The sequence below is a fragment of the Meles meles genome, chromosome 8, assembly GCF_922984935.1.
Source record: "Meles meles chromosome 8, mMelMel3.1 paternal haplotype, whole genome shotgun sequence".
NCBI classification, from domain to species: Eukaryota; Metazoa; Chordata; class Mammalia; order Carnivora; family Mustelidae; genus Meles; species Meles meles.
Window position 1 is genome coordinate 114429619 of NC_060073.1, and position 21132 is coordinate 114450750.

Here is a 21132-nt window from a genome sequence, read left to right on the forward strand (position 1 = left end):
TCTTTTTTTTTAAGATTTTATTTCTTCATTTTGAGAGAGAGCAAGAGAGCACAAGTGAGAAGGAGAGGGAAAAGCAGCCTCCCTGCTGAGCAGAGAGCCTGTGTGGGGCTCAATCCCAGGACTTCGAGATCATGACCTGAGCCGAAGGCAGACGCTTAACCAACTGAGCCACCCAGGTGCCCGAATAAGTAAATAATTTCTAATATTCAGGCAACTACACCACTAAAGAGAAATATCATTCTAAGGGTGTTTGGGTGGCTCAGCTGGTTGAGCATCCCACTCATAGTTTAGGCTCAGGTCATGACCTCACAGATGTGAGATCAAGCTCCAACTCAACTTGTACTCAGGGAGGTGTCTTCATGGGATTCTCCCTCTCCCCCCAATCACCCACTCCCGCTCGTGCATGTGGGCACACACTCTCTCTCAAATAAATAAAAATCTTTTAAAAAAATATTCAAAGAAATATGGAAATCATAAGGTTCACTAAAAAAGACCAACATAACTTGATCTTCCCTATTAGAACACTTTTTAAAATCTACTTTGTCCTACCACTCCCTATTCTCCAAATTAGCCTCTAATCAGATCTTATAAAAAAAGCTATTTTAAGAAGACTGAAGTCATATCAAACTTTTCCAACCACAGAAGTATAATATAAATTACCAAAAAAAAGACAATAACACAAACACACAGAAGCTAAACAACATGCTACTGAAGTACCAATGGGTGAGTGAAGAAATCAAAGAGGAAATTAATATATAGAAACAAAAATGGAAACACGGTAATTCAAAATCTTTGGGACATAGCAAAAGCAGTTCTAAGACGGAAGTGTATAGCATACCTCAAGAAAACAACAAAAGTCTCAAATAAGCAACCTAACTTTACACCAAATGAAACTGGAAAAAGAACAAAGGGCAAAATTGGTAGAAGGAAGGAAATAAGAAAGATTAGAGAGGAAACGAATAAAAGATTAAAAAAAAACAAAACAAAAAAAATAGAAAAGACCTATGAAACCAAGGGCTGGTTCTTTGAAAATAACAACAAAATTGATAAATCTTTATTTAGTCAGACTCATCAAGGGAAAAAAAAAAGAACACTCAAAATCAGAAATGAAAGAGGAAAGTAACAACCAACACCACAGAAAGACAAAGGATTATAGGAGAATACTATGAGAAATTATATGGCAACAAATTGGACAACCTAGAACAAATGGATCAATTTCTAGAAACATACAATCCCAAAAATGATTCAGGAAGAAACATAATTTTTGGACAGGTTGCTAGTAAGGAAACTGAATCAGTAATCAAAAAACTGCCAATAGGACACCTGGGTGGCTCAGTTGGTTAAGCGTCTGCCTTTGGCTCAGATCATGATCCCAGGGTACTCGGATCGAGTACCGCATCGGGCACATTGCTCAGCGGGGAGCCTGCTTCTCTCTGCCTCTGCCTGCCACTTTACCTGCTTGTGCTCTCTCTGACAAATAAATAAAAAAATTTTTTAAAAAAGAACAAAAACAAAAAAACAGGCCAATATCCCAGAAGAACACAGATGCAAAAATCCTCAACAAAATAACACCAACATGAATTCAATAAGACATCAAAAAAGACCATTCACTGAAATCAAGGGGATTTATTCCAGGAATACAAGGATGATTCAATATTCACAAATCAATCAATATCATATGTCATATTAACAAGAGGAAGAGTAAGAATCATATGGTCTCCTCAACAGAGGCAAAAAAACATCTGACAAAATTCAACATCCTTCATGATAAACCCTCTAAACAAAGAAAATTCTGAAGGAACAAACCTCCACATAATGAAGGCCATCTACGAAAAACCCCCAGCTAAGATTATATTCAATGGTAAATAAAAGAGAACATTTCCTCTAAGATCAGGAACAAGTAAAGGATGTCTATTCTTTTTTTTTTTTTTTTAAGATTTTATTTATTTATTTGACAGAGAGAGATCACAAGTAGGCAGAGAGGCAAGCAGAGAGAGTGAGAGGGAAGCAGGCTCCCTGCCGAGCAGAGAGCCCGATGCGGGACTCGATCCCAGGACCCTGAGATCATGACCTGAGCCGAAGGCAGTGGCCTAAACCACTGAGCCACCCAGGATGTCTATTCTTGACATTTTTATTCAATATACACAGTTCTGGAGTATTCTGGAGTTCTGGAATATTCAATATTCACAGTACTGGAAGTCCTAGCTGCAGCCATCAGACAAGAAGTAAGAGGCATCCAAATTGCTATGGAGAAAATGAAACCGTTACTAGTTACAGACGACATGATACTACACGTAGAAAATCCTAACGATTCCATCTAAAAACTATTAGAACTCATAAATGAATTCAGCATACTGTTGCAGGATACAAAATTTATACACAGAAATCTGTTACACTCTTTTTTAAAGATTTTATTTATTTGACACACACACCCAGCACAAGCAGAGGGAGCAGAAGGCAGAGATAGAAGCAAACTCCCCGCTGAGCAGGGAGCCCAATGTGGGGCAACGATCCCAGGACCCTAAGATCACGACCTGAGCCGAAGGCAGCCCTAACAAAATGAGCCACCCAGGCGCCCCTCTGTTACACTTTTATACACTAATAACGAAGTAGCAGCAAGAGAAATTAAGAAAACAATGCTATTCTCTATTATACCAAAAAGAATAAAAAACTGAGGAGCAAGTTTAACCAAGGAGGACAAAGACCTACACTCTGATGAAAGAAACTGAAGATGGCACAAAGCAATGGAAATATGTATCATGCCTCAGATCAGAAGAGTATTGTTAAAAATGGCCATCCTATTCAAAGCAATCTACAGATTTAATGCAATTCCTATGAAAATACCAATAGCATTTTTCACAGAAAGAGAATAAATGACCTTATAAAATTTGTATAGGGCCAGAAAAGACCCCAAGTAGCCAAAGCCGTCTTGAAAAAGAACAAAACTGGAGGTATCACAATCCCAGGTTTCAAATACACTACACAGCTACAGTAATCGAAACAGCATGAACTGGCATCCAAGAAAGACGCAGAGATCAATGGAACAGAAAAAAGAGGCCAAAAGTAAACCCACACTTACATGGTCAATTAGCGTACCACAAAGAAAGCAAGAATATACAATGGAAAACAAACAGTATTCCATAAATGGTGCTGGGAAAACTGGACAGCTACCTGCCAAAAAATAAAGCTGGACCACTTTCTTATACCACATATAAAAATAAACTCAAAACGGATGTTAGAACTAAACGAGAGAGGGGCGCCTGGGTGGCTCAGTCAGTTAACCATCTGCCTTCAGCTCAGGTCATGATCCCAGGGTCCTGGAAGGGAGTCCGCGTCAGCTCCCTCGTTACCAGGGAGTCTGCTTCTCCTTTTCCCTCTGCCACTTCCCCTGCTTATGTTTTCTCTCTCTAATAAATAAATAAAATCTTAAAAAAAAAAAAAATCTAAATGTGAGACCTGAAATCATAAAATTCCTTAAAGAAAACACAGGCAGTAACCCTTGGACAATGACCTTAGCAACATTTTTCTGAATGTGTCTATTAAGGCAAAGAAAACTAGAGCAAAAGTAAACCACTGGGACTCCACCAAAATGAAAAGCTTTTGCACACAAAGGAAACCATTAACAAAACTAAGAGGCAACCTACTGAATGAAAGAAGATACTGGCAAATGATACATCTGATAAGGAGTTAACAACCAAAATATTTATTGTAAAACAACTTCTACAACTCCACACAAAAACAATCCAATTAAAGAATGGGCAGAGGACCTAAACGGACGTTCTTCCAAAAACATACAGATGGCCAACAGACACATCATCATCAGTGAAATGCAGACCAAAATCAGAGTAAGCTATCACCACCTGACAGCTCTCAGAATGGCTGGTACGAGGAAGACAAGAAATAACAGGTGCTGGGAGGACGTGGGAGAAAGGCAAGCCTCATGCACTGCTGGTGGGCATGCAAGCCAGGGCAATTACTATGCAACACAGTGTAGAGGTTCCTCCAAAAACTGAAAATGGGAATCCCTTATGACCCAAAAATTTCACTACTGGGACCTTAGTGAAGAAAGAAAAACATGAATTTGAAAGAGATATGCACTCCTATGCAATATTTATAAAATCCCAGTGATGGTCATAACCCAAGTGTCCACTGACAAATGAACAGATAAATTGTGGTAGGTGGGTGGGCATGTGTGCGGGTGTGTGTGTGAGAGATGAAGTATCACTCAGCCATTGGGGGGAAAAAAAAGAGAGATCCTGACATCAGCAACAACATGAACGGATCTAGAGGGTATAATACTAAGTGAAATAAGTAAAAAAAAAAAAAAAAAAGACAAACACCATATGATTTTGCTTAATGTGGAATCTACAAAACAAACAAAAAATCAGACTCTTAAACACAGAGAACTGGTGGTTGTCAGAGGGCAGGTGGGTGGGGGGATGGGTGAAATAGAGACTGGAGACGAACAGGTACAAACTTCCATCTATAAAATAAGTAAGTCACGGAAATGAAAAACAGCACAGAGAATATACCCAATAATACTGTGATGATGCTATATGCTGACTATACTTATGATGGGCACTAGTGATTTACAGAATTACTATGTTACACACCTGAAACTAATACAACATTGTAGGTTAGCCCTACTTCAATTAAAAAAATTTTTTTTAATAAAATAAGAAAGCCATTTGTACTCCCATAAAAATCCAGTAAATTTTGTTTTTCCCACAAAAAAATAGCACTATAAGTTGAACCAAAAGAAATCGCCATTATTGGATCAATTCTAACCAATTTCAATTAAGTCACACAGTTGTTTTAGTAAGCTGGCGGATGCACACTGTGCTAGGCCACAGGGTAAAGTAACAGACAACATATTTATAAAAGTATATGGTAAGAGCACTTATGCATTGCTAAGATTACCACTTCTCTCATTCCTTCCAAAGCTTTCAAGTACGCATTTTCAAAAGCTGTTTGCTGAAGCTTCAAAGGAAGTGCTTTCAATAATGTGGACGAGCCTCTGTGTTTCATATCCTGGAATAATCTTTAAAAAAAAAAAAAGCAAAAAGTGAAATAATTTTTTACCATTAACATTATTTTCTAAAGCATATCATGGGACACAAATAAATCACATTGTGAGATATAACAGTATACTGGGCCTTCTTTGTAAACACCTATGAAATCTAAACCCATTTGAACAGGTTTATTAGCTTGAGGCACCTGGGTGGCTTAGTGGGTTAAGCCTCTGCCTTCGGCTCAGGTCATCATCTCAGGGTCCTAGGATAGAGCCCCACATCATCGGGCTCTCTGCTCAGCAAGGAGCCTGCTTTCCCCCTCTCTCTGCCTGCCTCTCTGCGGGCTTGTGATTGCTCTGTCAAATAAATAAATAAAATCTTAAAAAAAAAATCTTTTAGCTTATTGCCCAAATTTGAACAGTCCTGAACTAAAACCAGCCCATAAAGAAAAATTATCCTCTGATCAAACACCAAGCCTAAGGCTCCTGTCCCCAAGCTCTAATTTTAAAAAGTGATCTTATCCTGGGGTGCCTGGGTGACTCAGTTGGTTAAATGTCCAACTCTTGATCTCAGCTCAGGTCTTGATCTCAGATCTTGCAAGTCCCATGCTGGGGTCCATGCCCAGTATGGAGCCTACTTTAAAAAAAAAAAAAAAAAAGTGATTTTATCCTGCAAAGTGGATAGCTTTATGCCTTGATGATCTATTTAATTTCTTCATGTGATGGAAAAAAGCTGATCAGTGCTCTCTGCATAACATCCTATCATATTTAAGAACAGTTCTGTTCAATTTTATCCCTTCTGCTTTTTTAGTAACCAAAGCCTTTACACTTTTTTTTTTAAAGATCTTATTTATTTATTTGACAGAGAGAAAGAGATCACAAGCAGGCAGAGCAGCAAGCAGAGGGAGAGGGAAAGAGAGAGGCAGGCTCCCCACCGAGCAAGGAGCCCAATGAAGGACCTGATCCCAAGACTCTGGGATCATGAGCAGAGCCAAAGGCAGCTGCTTAACGGACTGAGCCACCCAGGCGTCCACTTTTACATTTTTTGGTGTTCCTCTGATTCCTTCAGTTCCTCTAACATCTCTTAAAATAGCCCAATATTAAATATCAACAATAACAACAACAACAACAAAAAAAACACAAAAGCCAAAAATATCCCAATAGATGTTATATTCATGCCATTCTTGAATATATACATTTTAAAAATCTTCCAAGAGGTTTTCCAAAGCCACACTGCACTGTTGTATTACATTTAACTTGTGGTTCTCCACACCCCCAGACCTTTAGCTTCTGTGTTTATCTTCCGTCTTTTAAGGACTGAAGTAAAGCTCACATTCATGAGCAACCCTTACAATGCAAGACCTGAAAAGCATCCCATACCTGAGGGATTAGACACAATTCTAATTTGTGAAAACACTGCTGTCAGCGTACTCAAACTGTACACACATTAGGTCTAACTAACATGTACAGTTACGTGCCTGCTGGGGTAATTTCTTTATAGTAAGCATTAATTATTGATCACTTACATCCAAATAGTAGTTACCCAAATGATTTTCGGTTTTGGTGACTTTGAAGCATAACTTAAGTTCCTTTTTCAAACATTCATTTATTTTATAAATTACTGAACACCTACCACGTTATTATTGTTTTTGGTGCTGAGTATACAGCAATGAACAAAACAGACAAAAAAACCAACGCCTTCTAGCAACTTCCATTTATGCTAGATGCGTTGTATTTAAAATATAACATCTCATTCTTTTTTTTTTTTTTAAGATTTTATTTATTTATTTGACAGAGAGAGAGATCACAAGTAGGCAGAGAGGCAGGCAGAGAGGGGGAAGGAGGCTCCCCACTGAGCAGAGAGCCCGATACGGGGCTCGGTTCCAGGACTCTGAGATTATGACCCGAGCCGAAGGCAGAGGCTTAACCCACTGAGCCACCCAGCTGCCCCTAAAATATAACATTTCAAGTGGTCATACATGCTACTGAGAAAAATAAAGGAGAGAGGTACTTTACTTATAAGGAGCCTAAGATGGGAAAGGCAGAGATAGGTCAGAATTGAGACCCTGAAAATCACCTGGACCACCTGAGAAACATGCAGTCCTGGGAAATTAACACTGCTTCTGCAAGGGCTCGAACATCAAACAGGTCTCTATGACTGGGCTACTCCAGTGCCTAACTGTACGTTCACTCACATGAATTTGACTGAAATTAGCACACGGTGAAACGTGCTCATTTTACAAACTCCTGTAAAATCACAGCCCTATCCAAACAGTCCATCCATCCTGCAAGTGAGAGCGGACACGCCTCATTCCTCTCCACCACTTACTGTCTGGATGGCAACAAGCCAAGTTACCTTCTCTCTCGAAGCCTCTTTTCATTTACAAACTGCAGGCAGTAAGGGTGTCCAGGGGATGGGACTGGCAGAATTTAAGGGAAAGCGTCACTGGCAAGCGGACAGTGTATTCTCAGCAAACGCAGGCTTCTTCCTGGCTATACGACCCTGCCACCAGCAGCGTCCCAGAACTGTAGGAAGAAAGGCCCCATTACCTGTTGACGGACTCGGCAGCCAACATGCTAACTTGATGATGACGATCAGCGAGAAAATGTGGAAATACTTCATTTACAGGGAAGTCTTTTCCCATTACATTAAGAACAGCCCACTTTGAGTATGGATCGGTCTAAGGGAAAAGAACAAATGTTGTCAAATACAAGATACTAAGAGAAAAATCACCCGCTGACAAAAAGAAACAAAGGCTACTTTAGAAATTTCAATGGAGACCTTACTAATAATTAACATAGACTAACTCACCTCAAGCAAAGTTTTAAGGCACTTTACTAGTGCCACTCTTACAGAGAATGTGCATTTCCCCTCCTTTGCTAGGTGCCTGAAATAAAGTAAGTGTTTCAAGGTCAAATACTTATTCCAGTAAAAGCACAGTGTTAAAAAAAATAATAATAAATCATTGGGTATTACACTTTTTCTAACTTCTAATTGTTCTTATTCTTCCAAAATCTCTTTCCATACTAAATTTAATTCTCATCATGTGGCATATACCAGTCAATATTCTTAACTTTCATAAAAGAAGTTAGCTTGAACATGAGTTCATTTCAGGGGCGCCTGGTGGCTCAGTCAGTTAAGTGTCTGCCTCCAGCTCAGGTCATCCTGGGGTGGCACCTGTGTTGGGCTCCCCGCTCAACGGGGAGTCTCTTTCTCCCTTTCCTCCCTGCCCATGCTCTCTTTTGCTCATTCTGGCAAATAAATAAATAAAATCTAAAAAAAAAAAAAAAAAATTTTCATTTTAATGTATATTATTTGTTTTATATGATTATGCCTCCTCTAGGGGCTATCATACTTCAGTAAACCATATTATAAACTTGCTTTAAAAGGAAAACATTTGTGTGCTCACTTCGGCAGCACATATACTAAAAAAAAAAAAGGAAAACATTTGTAAAGTTCTGTGTTGTTTTTTTTTAAGTTTTTTTTATTTATTTGACAGAGAGAGAGATCACAAGTGGGCAGAAAGGCAGGCAGACAGAGAGGAGGAAGCAGGCTCCCCACTGAGCAGGGGACCTGGTGGGGGTCTCAATCCCAGGACCTTGAGATCATGACCTGAACGGAAGGCAGAGGCTTAACCCAGTGAGCCACCCAGGCGCCCCTGTAAAGTTCTGTTCTTATATCAAAGATTTTAAAACCATATTCTATATCAATTCAGAAGGCCTTATCGATCCGGTAGGTCTGAGGGTTCTAAATTACACATATGCGCCCCTGTCAGTATCATCAGGTTACGTGACTACACGCACAAAACACCCAGAGAGTGACACGGCCAATGTGTTCACTAATTCTTCAAGCAGCTAAGGAGGGAGACAGAAGCTACATTCTACTATTGTCAAAGGTTGTATATAGTTACATTCAACATTAGCCTAAGTCACTAAGGTAGAAACACAAAGTTGGCAATTGTATCCAGATTAGCAAAAGAGAATTAAGAACTCCGCACACTGCTCCGTACCTACCAGAATGCTCCAATCACTGTTAGCAACTGCCCTTGAGCATCCCTTGTGTTTTCAGCGTCCATATCGCCCTGATACAGGTTCCTCACTACGGGAATGACGTGGTTTAAGACTGTTTTACAAACATCCTGGTCACGGCGATAGAAAGAACACACGTTGCTGCAGTGGAGAAAGTTTACCTTTGTGAGTGTAACAGAACACACCAGTTCATTTATAAATTTAAAGTGAACATAATACATGGTTTTAATTTCTTACGAGAGTGGTTTTAGAAGTTCAACAACCTCTTCCATTGGCAAAGGATATTCTTCTCCAGGAAGCTCCTTTAAAAGCAGTAGATACTAAGATAATTGAAAGGGGGGAAAATTATTTTTTTTCATAAATCATTTGCTTAAGTGTATATGTAACCATAAATTCATCAACACATGCACACATACACACCTGCACACAAAAAAAAGACCAGTGAATTTCTAAAGGAGGCAAGATGGTAAAAAAAAAAAAAAAAAAGTCTGAAGTTAAACAGAGCTGGATTCAAATGCCAGCACTACAGCCTGTTACTCATGTGGTTAAAAAACTGGCCAGGGCTGGAGACTTGACTAGTTTGTCAGGGTCAAAACCAGGGAATCAAATAGGGCTCAACCAAGCACCTTTGCTGGGCCTGGAGGATCAACCAGCTTGTTCATCTCCGCGGGAACATGACAAGGGATTCGACCAGGGACTTAACCCACGTGACTGAAGAAGTTCTAATCAACCCCTGGCGTGTTTCCCAGGGCTGAGGAAACAGAGGCACATCTGCCAAGTTGCTCGGCCTGGGGACGTGCCCGTGGACTCGCCCAGCACACCCAGTGAGCCAGAGGCTCTCCCTCAAAGTTCACTGGTGCTGGGGCGAAGGAGACGATGGCCTACATGGTCGGGGTAAAAGTTACATAAAAGAATTCTGAGTAGAAAAGTAACTATACTGAAAAAAAAAGAAAAAAAAAAAAAGAAAAGTAACTATACTGAAGGTAAGTGGGAAGCCAGCTCTCCTACTGTTGGAAAATGGAGCTACAAATATGGAAAGAGAAGAAAATAAATTCTACAATGTTGGACTGGAGCTGGAAGTTTCATCTCTCAGTAGACAGAGAGACTGATGGAAGTAGGGCAGGAGAGGGACTCCTCTTCTGACATTCTCACCAAAACCTAAATCTAAATCTAATTACAGGAAACAGACAAACCTAAAGTGAGGGCTCCTACAGAGCAAGTGGTTGTACTATTTAAAAATACGAAGGTCAGAAAAGAGAAGGAGAAACTAAGGAAGTGCTCCAGGTTCGAAGAGACTGAATAGACTTTACAGCTAATCACAATGCTACAATGTTAGTTTCCCAATTAGACTGTGCTTATGTAGGGGAGGACACTGTCTTTAGCACACACATTGAAGAATAAGGGGCATCACTTCAGCAAATTAATCTCAAAATGGTTCAGAAGACGTACGTGTGTGTTTGTGTGTCTGAGAGAGAGAGAGAGAGAGAGAGGGAGCATGCATACACACAGAAAGAGAAAACGAAAAGGCAAATTTGGCAAAATGTTAACTGTGCAAGTGCATGAAGGGAAGAGGCGAATTCCCATAGAACTGTAACTTTACTATCACTTTGAAATTATATCAAAAAATGTTTAAAGTGTGTATTAACAAACTGGATTTTTTTTTTTAAATTGTAAAGAAACCAAATACTTACAGCAAAAACAAAACTTTAAAGCAAATAAACTAAACAGAGTTCAACTACAAGGTTATGTATTATTTTTACATCAGAGTCTGTGTTTCTTAGCCTGCTTTAAAATAGCTTATAATAACTATTTATGCCTGAAGATAATAAATCTATCCACAGTCCATGTAAGTTTTAACGTTTAAGGATCCACTTAAAATTTTTTCACAGTACGTTACAGAAAAAGTGTATTTCATAACTAGCATCAGACTCATTACATGTTACATGTATCCAGCAACAAAAGAGAGAATGGAGGAAGTGTCACTTTCCCTTAACTCACCATCCGTAGGTGGAGAGATTTAGAAGGGTCTAGCATGCTAGTGTCGACTAACATCAACAATTTCCTCCGAATGTCGGCCGCTCTAAATGACACCGTTCCGGTCTGAGCAGTAGTTGCACACACACACAAGAACTTGAGCATGTCTAAAAAAAGTAGATCTGGCTTTGACAGATGTTCTTCAGCTAAAGGATTCATGGCCCCTGAAAATAAAAAGCACTTATTAAAACTAAGAGAGGGATACAGCAAACACAGATATTGAACATTAGCTCAAATATCCTCCTGCCTATGGGGGGAAAAAAAAGAGAAAAGTATATGGAAAGCAAAATTGTAATGAAATAGATTACACACTAACAGCTTCAAAATTCTTCATGGAAAGTTACCCTAGGATTCTGTCATCCAGAAATAATCTATGAGAAAATCTACACAGACAAATTCATTGCAATATTGGTAATTAGAGAAAATTGGTAATTAGAGGCAATGTTAATTAATTAGGCAATATCGGTAATTAGAGAAAAAGGAATCTAAATTTCTGACAAGAAAAAATGGTCAACTGAATTATAATATATACGTTAATTGGAATATTATGAAGCCATTAAAAAGGATAATTATCAATACAAATAGCTTTATAAAAAATGCTTATAACTGCTGAATGAGGTATAAGAAAGTATTTGAACACTGATGCTGAGTATAATGGGAAAAGGTTAAGAGTGATGGCTGTACGGGTCTTTTCACTCTCCTGCTTTCTGTTTTCCAAATAACCCATCACATAGTTCTATTTCTTTAGTAAATAGTTTAAATTCCTCTCATGAAGAAGAAAACAGTAAAATTCAATTAATAATTAGAGCAATCAATACACAGAAGGGAACAAACCTAACAGACTATGTCAGGGAAAATAAAATGAGCATAAAGTTGGTATGTACGAGGCCTTCTGCACTGCCCAATCCACCCAAAGAGGTAAAAGAAGTCCCAAGCAGTCCAAATGTATTCACCGAAGGTACTCTGGCTGTCTCCAGACACACCCGCGTCACTAGTGCCGCCAGCAGCGGAGTCACTGAACAGATTCATAGACGACTGGTCCTCTACCTCCATCAGATTCTCATCAGGATCGTCCTCCATGGATTCTACTTCTCCCAAGTCCAGAGGCTTTCTGATAAAGGACGCCTTCAAAGAAGGAAAAGAAAAACATTCGATTGGCTTCTTTCAGAAGTATGATGTAGTTAAAATTCATCTATTCAAAAAAAAAAAAATAAAAAAAAATAAAATAAAAAAAAAATTCATCTATTCAAACAATTCAGATTCAGGTGTATGAACACTGCAGTATTTCTATTAAGTGCCCAACAATGAAAAATGGATAAACTATAATATGTCTATGTAATAATACTATGCAAACTTCTAAGATAATTTTTTCCAGTTTTATGTAAGAAAGAGAAAGGGAGAAGGAGAGAGTACGCTGGAGCAGGCGGAGAGGCAGGGAGAGGATGCTCCAGCAGACTCCCTGCTGGGCGTGCCAGGAACCTGCGATCACAACCTGAGTCAAAACCAACAGCTGGCTGCTTAACCAAATGAGCCACCTAGGAGCCCCTAAATAATTTCCTATATTAACATTTTAATTCCCAAAATTGATGAGCATATGGGGAGAAGTATAAATTGGTATGACTATTTTGGAGGAAAGTGACAATATCCATCAAAAAGTAAAATTCAGGCGCCTGGGTGGCTCAGTGGGTTAAGCCTCTGCCTTCAGCTCAGGTCATGGTCCCAGGGTCCTGGGATCGAATCCCACATCGGGCTCTCTGCTTGGCAGGGAGCTTGCTTCCTCCTCTCTCTCTCTCTCTCCCTGCCTACTTGTGATCTCTCTCTGTCAAATAAATAAATAAAATCTTATTAAAAAAAAAAGTAAAATTCACATACCTTTTCTTTTTATTAAAGATTTTATTTATTTATTTGCCAGAGAGAGAGAGAGAGCGAGCACACAGGCAGGCAGAGTGGCGGCAGAGGGAGAAGCAGGCTCCCCGCCAAGCAAGGGGCCCGATGTGGGACTCAATCCCAGGACGCTTGGACCATGACCTGAGCCGAAAAATTCCACTGCTAGAATTTATTATACACTCTTCATATGCACAAATACAAATAGACAAAAGTACAAGAATCTTTACTGCAAAAACCCTCGCAATAACAAAAAAAATAGAAACCACTTCCAATCTTAAAGTCAGATGGGCTAAAAATACAAATATACTATTCCCAATAATGAAATACGATGATACGATTAAAAAAAGGTAAAGACAATGGCAGCATGCAGCAACATGGAAAAATGACCAAGATTTACTATTTAGTGAAAAGAACCAAGTTACAGAATATTTTTCACTTAACATATATTTGAGTGTCTACTGCATATGCCAGGCACTGTTTCAGACAAAAGAGTACATGTAGCTTAAGCCTATTTGTATGGGGAAAAAAAATACCATGATGAAATTATGTTGCTGATCTGGTAAAATTGTGTTTTTTTTTTAATTTTTATCAGAAGAACACAAGAGAGTTTACAAGCTGGGGTGCGGGAGGGGGCTGGAGGAGGAGCAGAGAGAGAGAGAATCTTAAGCAGGTGCCACACGCAGAACAGAGCCCGACACTGGGTTCCATCTCACAACGCTGACATCATGAACTGAGCTGGAACCAAGAGTCAGATGCTCAATGACTAAGCCACCCAGGGGTCCCTTTTGTTTTTATTTTTAAGGACAGATGATTATTTTGAATTTTGCTACAATGTTAGACAGAAGTAAGTATGAGCCTGGATGATTAGTTTCTAATCATTCAATCTATTTTCATTACTGAGAAATTAAAAGCTCAGCGGTATGCAACATACTGACATTAAGAAGCAAACAGTATGTTCCTCCCTAAAACCAAGTTAACTTTAATTTCCATATTTAAAAAAATATATAAGATGCCACGTTTTGTGAGATGCATCCCTACCGAAGAGAGGTATCTATGAAAAAGATCTCAGAATCAAGGAAGTAGGGTGGTAAAACAAACATACTCACCAAACTTCTACAAATATCTGCAATATCATTCATGAGCTTTGATGTCAACAATCGTAGGAAAAATCTAGATGCAATTTTATTTGGGCTGGGCTGTAATTAAGACAAAAAAAACAAGGCAAACAAAACAATAGAAAGTTATCTTTGGCAGGTAATATTTTCTCTATCTTAAATGAAATATAGGTTTTTTTTTACACTGGAAATTCTCTATCATAAGAAGCATAAATGAACAGTTTACCATTAGGGCTAAGATATAAACTGCATTAATAACACTAACCACTTTTTTTAAAATAATAACTATAGTCCATTAAACTGTGTATAAAAATTAAAGTAAAATACCAACTAGTGACCCTGAACATAAGTAATAATTGTAAGTTAGAGTTCATTCTTCCATGTCTCTCCTTTCCCATTTACAAAAAACAAAAACAAAAACAAAAAAAACACAAAAAATACTTTTTTTTGAGGAAAAAAAAAAAACACATTACAAAATCAAGAGTATATGCTGGTAATACCATTATACAGCCATGCAGTTAGAATCAGCTTTGAAAAATGTTTTTTCCAGCGATAACAAACGTTCTGGGCTGACTCAGCTACACCTGAGGCTTGTTCTCAATCAAAACGAAGATTCAGCGGAGTGGTACTTTCTACCGAGTGGTACAGAAGACTGCCTGGGCAGAAGAGAGTAATGGCTTATGCACATCACACAGCCAGCAGTCAACAAGTTTTTATGAAATGAATAATAATGTGGGCAATAAAAGAATCGCCCATGTAGGTGTGCATAAAAGCGGCAAAATAACCTCCTAAACCTTCCTGAAATGCTGAACTTATTCCATGAGAAACTCAGATGAGCTGTGCTTCTTTATTCCGTCAGTCGCTACTTCTATTTAGCACTCACTCTAACTTTCAATCAGTGTATAAACTTAAGAATGGACCCAAAAACCCATTACACCACCAACCAACCCACCAGTTACCAACCTCCCAGACTGACCGGTCACGTGAGCACATCGTACCTTGGTACAGTTGCACAAAGAACCAGTACAGAGAGTCATCATATTCCTCAGGGAGGCAACCCTGGATTCCTCGTAGGTCTTATTTTTGAACAGAGTGATACTTTCTCCTGCACACTGCATTAGAGACTATTAATGAAAGAAGGAAAAATCCAAACTCCAGTTAAAATTACAGTTTTGTGATTGCTTTTTAAACTTTTACTTAAGAAGTAAAATTAAGAGATTCTAAAAGTTGTATTTGGTTGGGACGCCTAGGCACCTGAGCCTGCTAAGTGTCTGCCTTCAGCTCATGATCCTGAGGTCCTGAGATTGAGTCCTGCATCAGGCTCCTTGCTTAGTGGAAAGCCTGCTTCCCCCTCTGCTCCTCCCCTTCCCTTATTCTTCTTTCTCTCTGGCTGACAAATAAATAAAATCTTAAAAAAAAAAAAAAGCGATATTTGGTTATATAATGTAATTAAAAATCATGGTAGCAATTTTTAAAAATTATCTTACAGCCTGTTATCCCTACCAATCATACCACTGACTGAAGAGTACTCAAAGATGAAAGTTTCACACTTAGAGCCTACCGATATAAAACTCAACGATTCTTTAAAACAATCGATCACAGGGAAAAAAATTTTTTTTAAACATTTTATCTATTTATTTGAGAGTGAGAGAGAGAGAGCATAAGCAGGGAGAGGGATAGAGGAAGAGGGAGAAGCAGACTCTCTGCTGAGCAAGGAGCCCAACTCGTGAGTTGACCCCAGGACCTGGAGATCAAGACCTGAGCCAAAGGCAGATGCCCAACCGACTGAGCCACCCAGGCATCCCACAGGAAAAACTTTTTAAAGTGCCCATAAAAATCAGTATTTTTGTTAATAAGATTAAATTTAATGTGATATGATTTCAATTATTCTATTTATAGCTGGCTTACAGTAACTGCAAGTGTTAAGGACAGTATCATTTCTCTCAGGTGGCATAAATGAACGAGCTAACCTATATAAAAATTTTCTTTTTCCAAGCAAGTATACCAATTCTCCCAGGAATATATTTCATTCAAATTTATCCCAGACTTGACTAGAATAAATTTTCATACCTTGGCTTTCTGGAACAGTTCTGATCTATATGCTTCCTCTTCAGCTACTACTCCCATGTAACAGTAGCAGCCAAGAACACCCACCAGAAGACTCGAACACCGGATAAGCGTTTCTGCATTTGTAGTCTTATAGTAAAACAAAAAATTTTAAAAATACTCATTTCATAAATAATTGAGTAGTGCATGATTATCTTTTGTTAAGAACAAATATACGTACCTATTAAGAAATAAGTTTAGCTAATGGAGTTCATAGTGGCATGATTCTGATTATCTCTATGAACATCTGAGAGACCTCTGCAGAGTGGTAACTAGGATTCTCAGGAAAAAGAGAAGTATTTCCTAATGGCCAGATTAAGTAACTGTCTCCTCCTAAAGTGGCACAGAGGACCACACACATAAGCCCTTAACATTTGAGGTAGGAGAGGAAAGAAGAAAAAAATGGTAGACAGATAAAAGTCTCTAACTCTTAGAACACGGGCAGAAATCAGATTCATATAAAGACATATTCAAATGACATTCTGACCTTCTGAAGGGTAAGAACCTTGACTTATTCAGCTTTTTAGATTCAGAAACCAGCACAAATTTTTCCAAGTAGATACCACATAGCCAATTTTATAAAATTATTTACAAATTTCTAATAGCTACATAGAAAAGATGTTCAGACTGCTTTGGTCCTATCCAGTAGGAAATGGCATTTTAGGGGAAAACACAGAAGACTGTATTATAAAATGGTTACAACTGTGATCCGGGAGCATGCCAGTAACTAAGGATGAGGTATTCTGTCTCTTCTCTTGTTCTTTGGGTCATCATCTTTGGCTACTGAATTCACTCCATTGAGTAACTTGCAGATTTTATTTTAGTCAACAAATATTTCATCATTTACCATATTATAAGGCTTTGTGGAAGACACAAAGATTAATAAAAATATATATGCCCTTTAACGAGCTTAAAGCATGGTTTGAGACATTTGTGTATAAAACATACAAATAACCACAGTACAGGGAAGATGTTAAATCTCATTTTAAAAAGAAATAAGTACTATGAAAATTAACAGATCAATTACCATGGCTTAGATTATTTAAGAACGGTTTTAGCAGGATTTTGACACATGGATGAATTGAACATACAGAAATAAGCAGAAAGACACTTACTTCATGTCAAAAGAAATGAGAGTTTTGGCAAGAGAACAGCACAAAGAGAATGTGTGATCTTAAGAAGGCAAAGGAAATGATTTATGAGAAATTACTAGTGACCTCTAAAATAGGGGTGGCTGCCAGTTCCTCTATTACATTTTATTAATCGCTTCACGTGTTCCCCAAATCGATCAGATAAGTTTAAATGATGTCCTTTACTATTATTCTAACATCTCCCTCCTCTGTACGGAGACGTTTCTTTCTCATCATCGACTCCCTATGCTCAAAACCATTATTACTCTCCACTAACATACACAAGGAATTCTACTTATTCACTGTCTACTAGAATTCCCAGTACCAAAGAAACACAAATTATTCTTCTTGGGTTTTCCTTCTTTCATGCTAGATTTTCCCTATTTGTACGCATGTATGGTCACTTTGTTTTTTTAATCAAACCTCTCATTATCCTTAGGGCCTTCCCACCCATTTCTCCTTCCTAACCATCCACCAAAGTTGAGTCAAAGACAGGCCTTAGTTCTTCTGAAGATCTCACCTCAGACGAGTAGTCATTTAAAAGCTGTTCTGATAATCCCAGGAGATAGCGATCCAGTGACTCCTTGAGGTTTTGGTGGACAGAAAAGGCTATGGTGGCCTGGTGCTTTTCTACAGCACATTCTTTCACAATGGTTAAAAAATCCATCTTGTCAAAAGTTGTTTGAAGAAATAGTTCTTCAGCTTCTGAGAATGAAGGCTCTTCTTGATCTTTTTGGTGTTGTTCACTTCAAGAAAGTAAGATCTTAAATTTATTACTGGATGACCAACTGCTTCACCTCCATACAGCAGCAATATGTTACAAACGAACATGTTAATTTTGTGTCTCTGTTATTCACACACTGCTTATACAGAGTTCACGGATTACCTTTTAAATGCTTCTCTTCTTGGAATTGAGACCTACCCACACCAGATTTCATTATGCAGTAGCAAATTTTATTAATAGGTGGATGAAAATATACAGGTCACAATCTCCAGGCAAGTTCAGAAAGTATTAAGAAAGAAAACATTAATAACACCAAGCACAAACACTAAGATAAACATTATCTGAAAATGTTTTCCTTTTTGCCTGTTGATTTCTCCGAAATGAAGGAGTTTTTCATCCTCTCCCCTCTCCAGGGAGATTAGGAATCTTCATGCCAGTGAGTCATTTTCAGCCACAATGATAAACACAGGTCTCTTGAATCAATCAACTAAAATGAGATCTTGAGATTTATTTTTACTTTTCCTATCCTCCATTACCATTAGTTTTTTTTTTTTAAGATTTTGTTTATTTTTATTTATTTGACAGAGAGAGATCACAGGTAGGCAGAGAGGCAGGCAGAGAGAGTGAGAGGGAAGCAGGCTCCCTGCCGAGCAGAGAGCCCAATGCGGGGCTCGATCCCTGAGATCATGACCTGAGCCGAAGGCAGTGGCTTAAACCACTGAGCCACCCAGGCGCCCCTACCATTAGTTTTAAAGCTAACAGATTTTACTGGACATACAAAAATGGATCACATCTTTAAAGAATTCATTGCTAACCTTCCATCACCATCATTACCTTCCAATGGCAAATGTCACAAGCTCTGTTACAGAGAATGAAAAGACAATCAACTGGATCAAAAATCACAGCTACAGATTACTGTCACTGAATTTAAAAAAGCTTTTCTCTAATAGTCCAAATAGGCTAATAGTTATGATGTTTTTTTAAATTGATCAACTTAGGGGCGCCTGGGTGGCTCAGTTAAGTGTCTGCCTTTGGCTCAGGTCATGATCCCAGGGTCCTAGGCTCAAGCCCTACATCAGCCTCCCTGCCTCAGCAGGAAGCATGCTTCTCCCTCTCCCACTCCCCCTGCTTGTGTTCTCTCTCTCATTCTGTCAAATAAATAAATAAAATCTTTAAGAAAATAAAAAATAGGGGCGCCTGGGTGGCTCAGTGGTTTAAGCCGCTGCCTTCGGCTCAGGTCGTGATCTCAGGGTCCTGGGATCGAGTCCCGCATCAGGCTCTCTGCTCGGCAGGGAGCCTGCTTCCCTCTCACTCTCTCTGCCTGCCTCTCTGCCTACTTGTGATCTCTCTCTCTCTGTCAAATAAATAAATAAAATCTTAAAAAAAAAAAAGAAAAGAAAAAATAAATCGATCAATTATTTCCTAATTTTTGAGATGTGGCTACTACCCTGCTTAAATTATTACCTTTGTTATTAAAGCCATAACTTAAAACAACACAGAACTCTATTAGGTAACATACCATTCTGGCACTCTTTGGAGAAAATTCATTGCAGCTTTACAATTTTTCATAGTGAGACTCACAAGAATTTTCTCTACTGCAAGATGAGGAAAATTACTACAAAGGAAAAAAAAAAATCTTCACTTAGAAGACCAAAAGCCATGTAAAGCATTCTTCAAACTTACACATCATGTCTGGCTGTAAATCTTGACCTCTAAAACCTGGATCCAACATTAAAATTTCTTTCATCTGTACTGAATTTTTTAACATCTAAAACAAGAATTAAGAAGCAGACACTTTATGTCACTATCACTTTCAATACTATCGGGCAGCAGGCTTGTCCAATTTTTAAAAATCATTTCTAACATAAGTAAGTTAGAAATTAAAGCAAAAGCACTAGGATCCGGGGCGCCTGGCTGGCTCAGTGATTGAGCATCTGCCTTCTGTTCGGGTCGTGACCCCAGGGTCCTGAGAGCAAGCCCTGCATCAGGCCCCCTGCTCAGAGGGAAGCCTGCTTCTCACTCTCTCACTCCCCCTCTTGTGTTCCCTCTCTCATTGTCACACTCTGTCAAACAAATAAATAAATAAATAATCTTAAAAAAAAAAAAAAAAGGAAAAGAAAAGCACTAGGATCCTAAGTCCTTCCGTCCCGCCTACCAGCTGTGGAAAGGTTACAAGGACCAGCTGCTCCCCCCTCCTGGTGTTTAAGCCTCATTCTGTCTCTAGAGTCCTCCCCCCATTAACTGAACACCTGTCACCGAGAATATACTCTCATTATGATTCCAGGATACGTCTGCATCAGAGATATGTTCAGACGAAACCAGTCACAGAAAATCACAAAGAACACATAAGTGCTCCAAGAATTGTAAGTCCTATTATTCAGGCACATCCCCCTTATTCTCACCGTCTCAGCGGAGATAAGAACAAAGTGAAAGATCTCTGAGAAACAGAGATCCGAGCAGAGAGACACAGTGTAAAAACAAAGGGCCTGTTAGCATCTGGAGTTAGCTCTGAGAAATGCTGCATTTCCACTGCAAAGAACAAGCCACCTCCATTCAGATAATGGCGTGTACGTTAGGACACAAACAGCAGCAGCACGCTAACGAGGTCATTACCTGTGAAGAACCGGCGGCAGCTCTGTCCTGTCTTCCAAGTCATCCTCTAACTGGTAGAGTAAGAGCCATCTCATTATCAGTTCCTTTAAAGAACAACTTCTATTTACTTCACATATACTCTGCTCCACTCCCGTTTTTACAGTTTCTGGAACCACACAGATGGTCATCACCAGAGTCAGGCAGCAGACCGCAGGACTACAACAAAGCAAAGGACGGCTGCTGTTAAAAATCAGCTCTTTCCTTTTCTCAATCCTAGAAGTTCTGTATTTTCTCTAACACAGCTGCTGTGAGCCGACGATTTGCCACAGGCGGCGTCACGAGAATAACCAAAGGTAGACTGAGTGTGACAGAAGACCGACAACATGGTTGACACCCTGGAGGGACAGAACGGGAGAGTCAAGGAGGGGAGAGAATCACTGCAGGAGGAGACTCCGTCCATGTTATTCCGGCAGGAAAACCAGCAATGCATCCATTTTAAGCATC

General features: G+C 39.0%; 1 protein-coding gene across 5 annotated transcripts in view; it reads right to left on the reverse strand.

Annotated features, from left to right (window-relative positions):
• ATM (ATM serine/threonine kinase) overlaps positions 1 to 21132 on the reverse strand; it is a 124134-nt gene that overhangs the window by 74738 nt on the left and 28264 nt on the right. For all 5 annotated transcript variants that reach the window (XM_046017361.1, XM_046017360.1, XM_046017362.1 and 2 more), the window contains 13 exons: positions 20650 to 20844; positions 19556 to 19651; positions 17833 to 18058; positions 16147 to 16272; positions 15075 to 15200; positions 14068 to 14157; positions 12028 to 12199; positions 11039 to 11238; positions 9278 to 9360; positions 9026 to 9181; positions 7824 to 7899; positions 7562 to 7692; positions 4921 to 5041 (listed from right to left, as the gene is read on the reverse strand). In XM_046017361.1, coding sequence (XP_045873317.1) covers positions 4921 to 5041; positions 7562 to 7692; positions 7824 to 7899; positions 9026 to 9181; positions 9278 to 9360; positions 11039 to 11238; positions 12028 to 12199; positions 14068 to 14157; positions 15075 to 15200; positions 16147 to 16272; positions 17833 to 18058; positions 19556 to 19651; positions 20650 to 20844 — 1798 coding nt within the window. The remainder of the gene's footprint in view (positions 1 to 4920; positions 5042 to 7561; positions 7693 to 7823; positions 7900 to 9025; positions 9182 to 9277; positions 9361 to 11038; positions 11239 to 12027; positions 12200 to 14067; positions 14158 to 15074; positions 15201 to 16146; positions 16273 to 17832; positions 18059 to 19555; positions 19652 to 20649; positions 20845 to 21132) is intronic.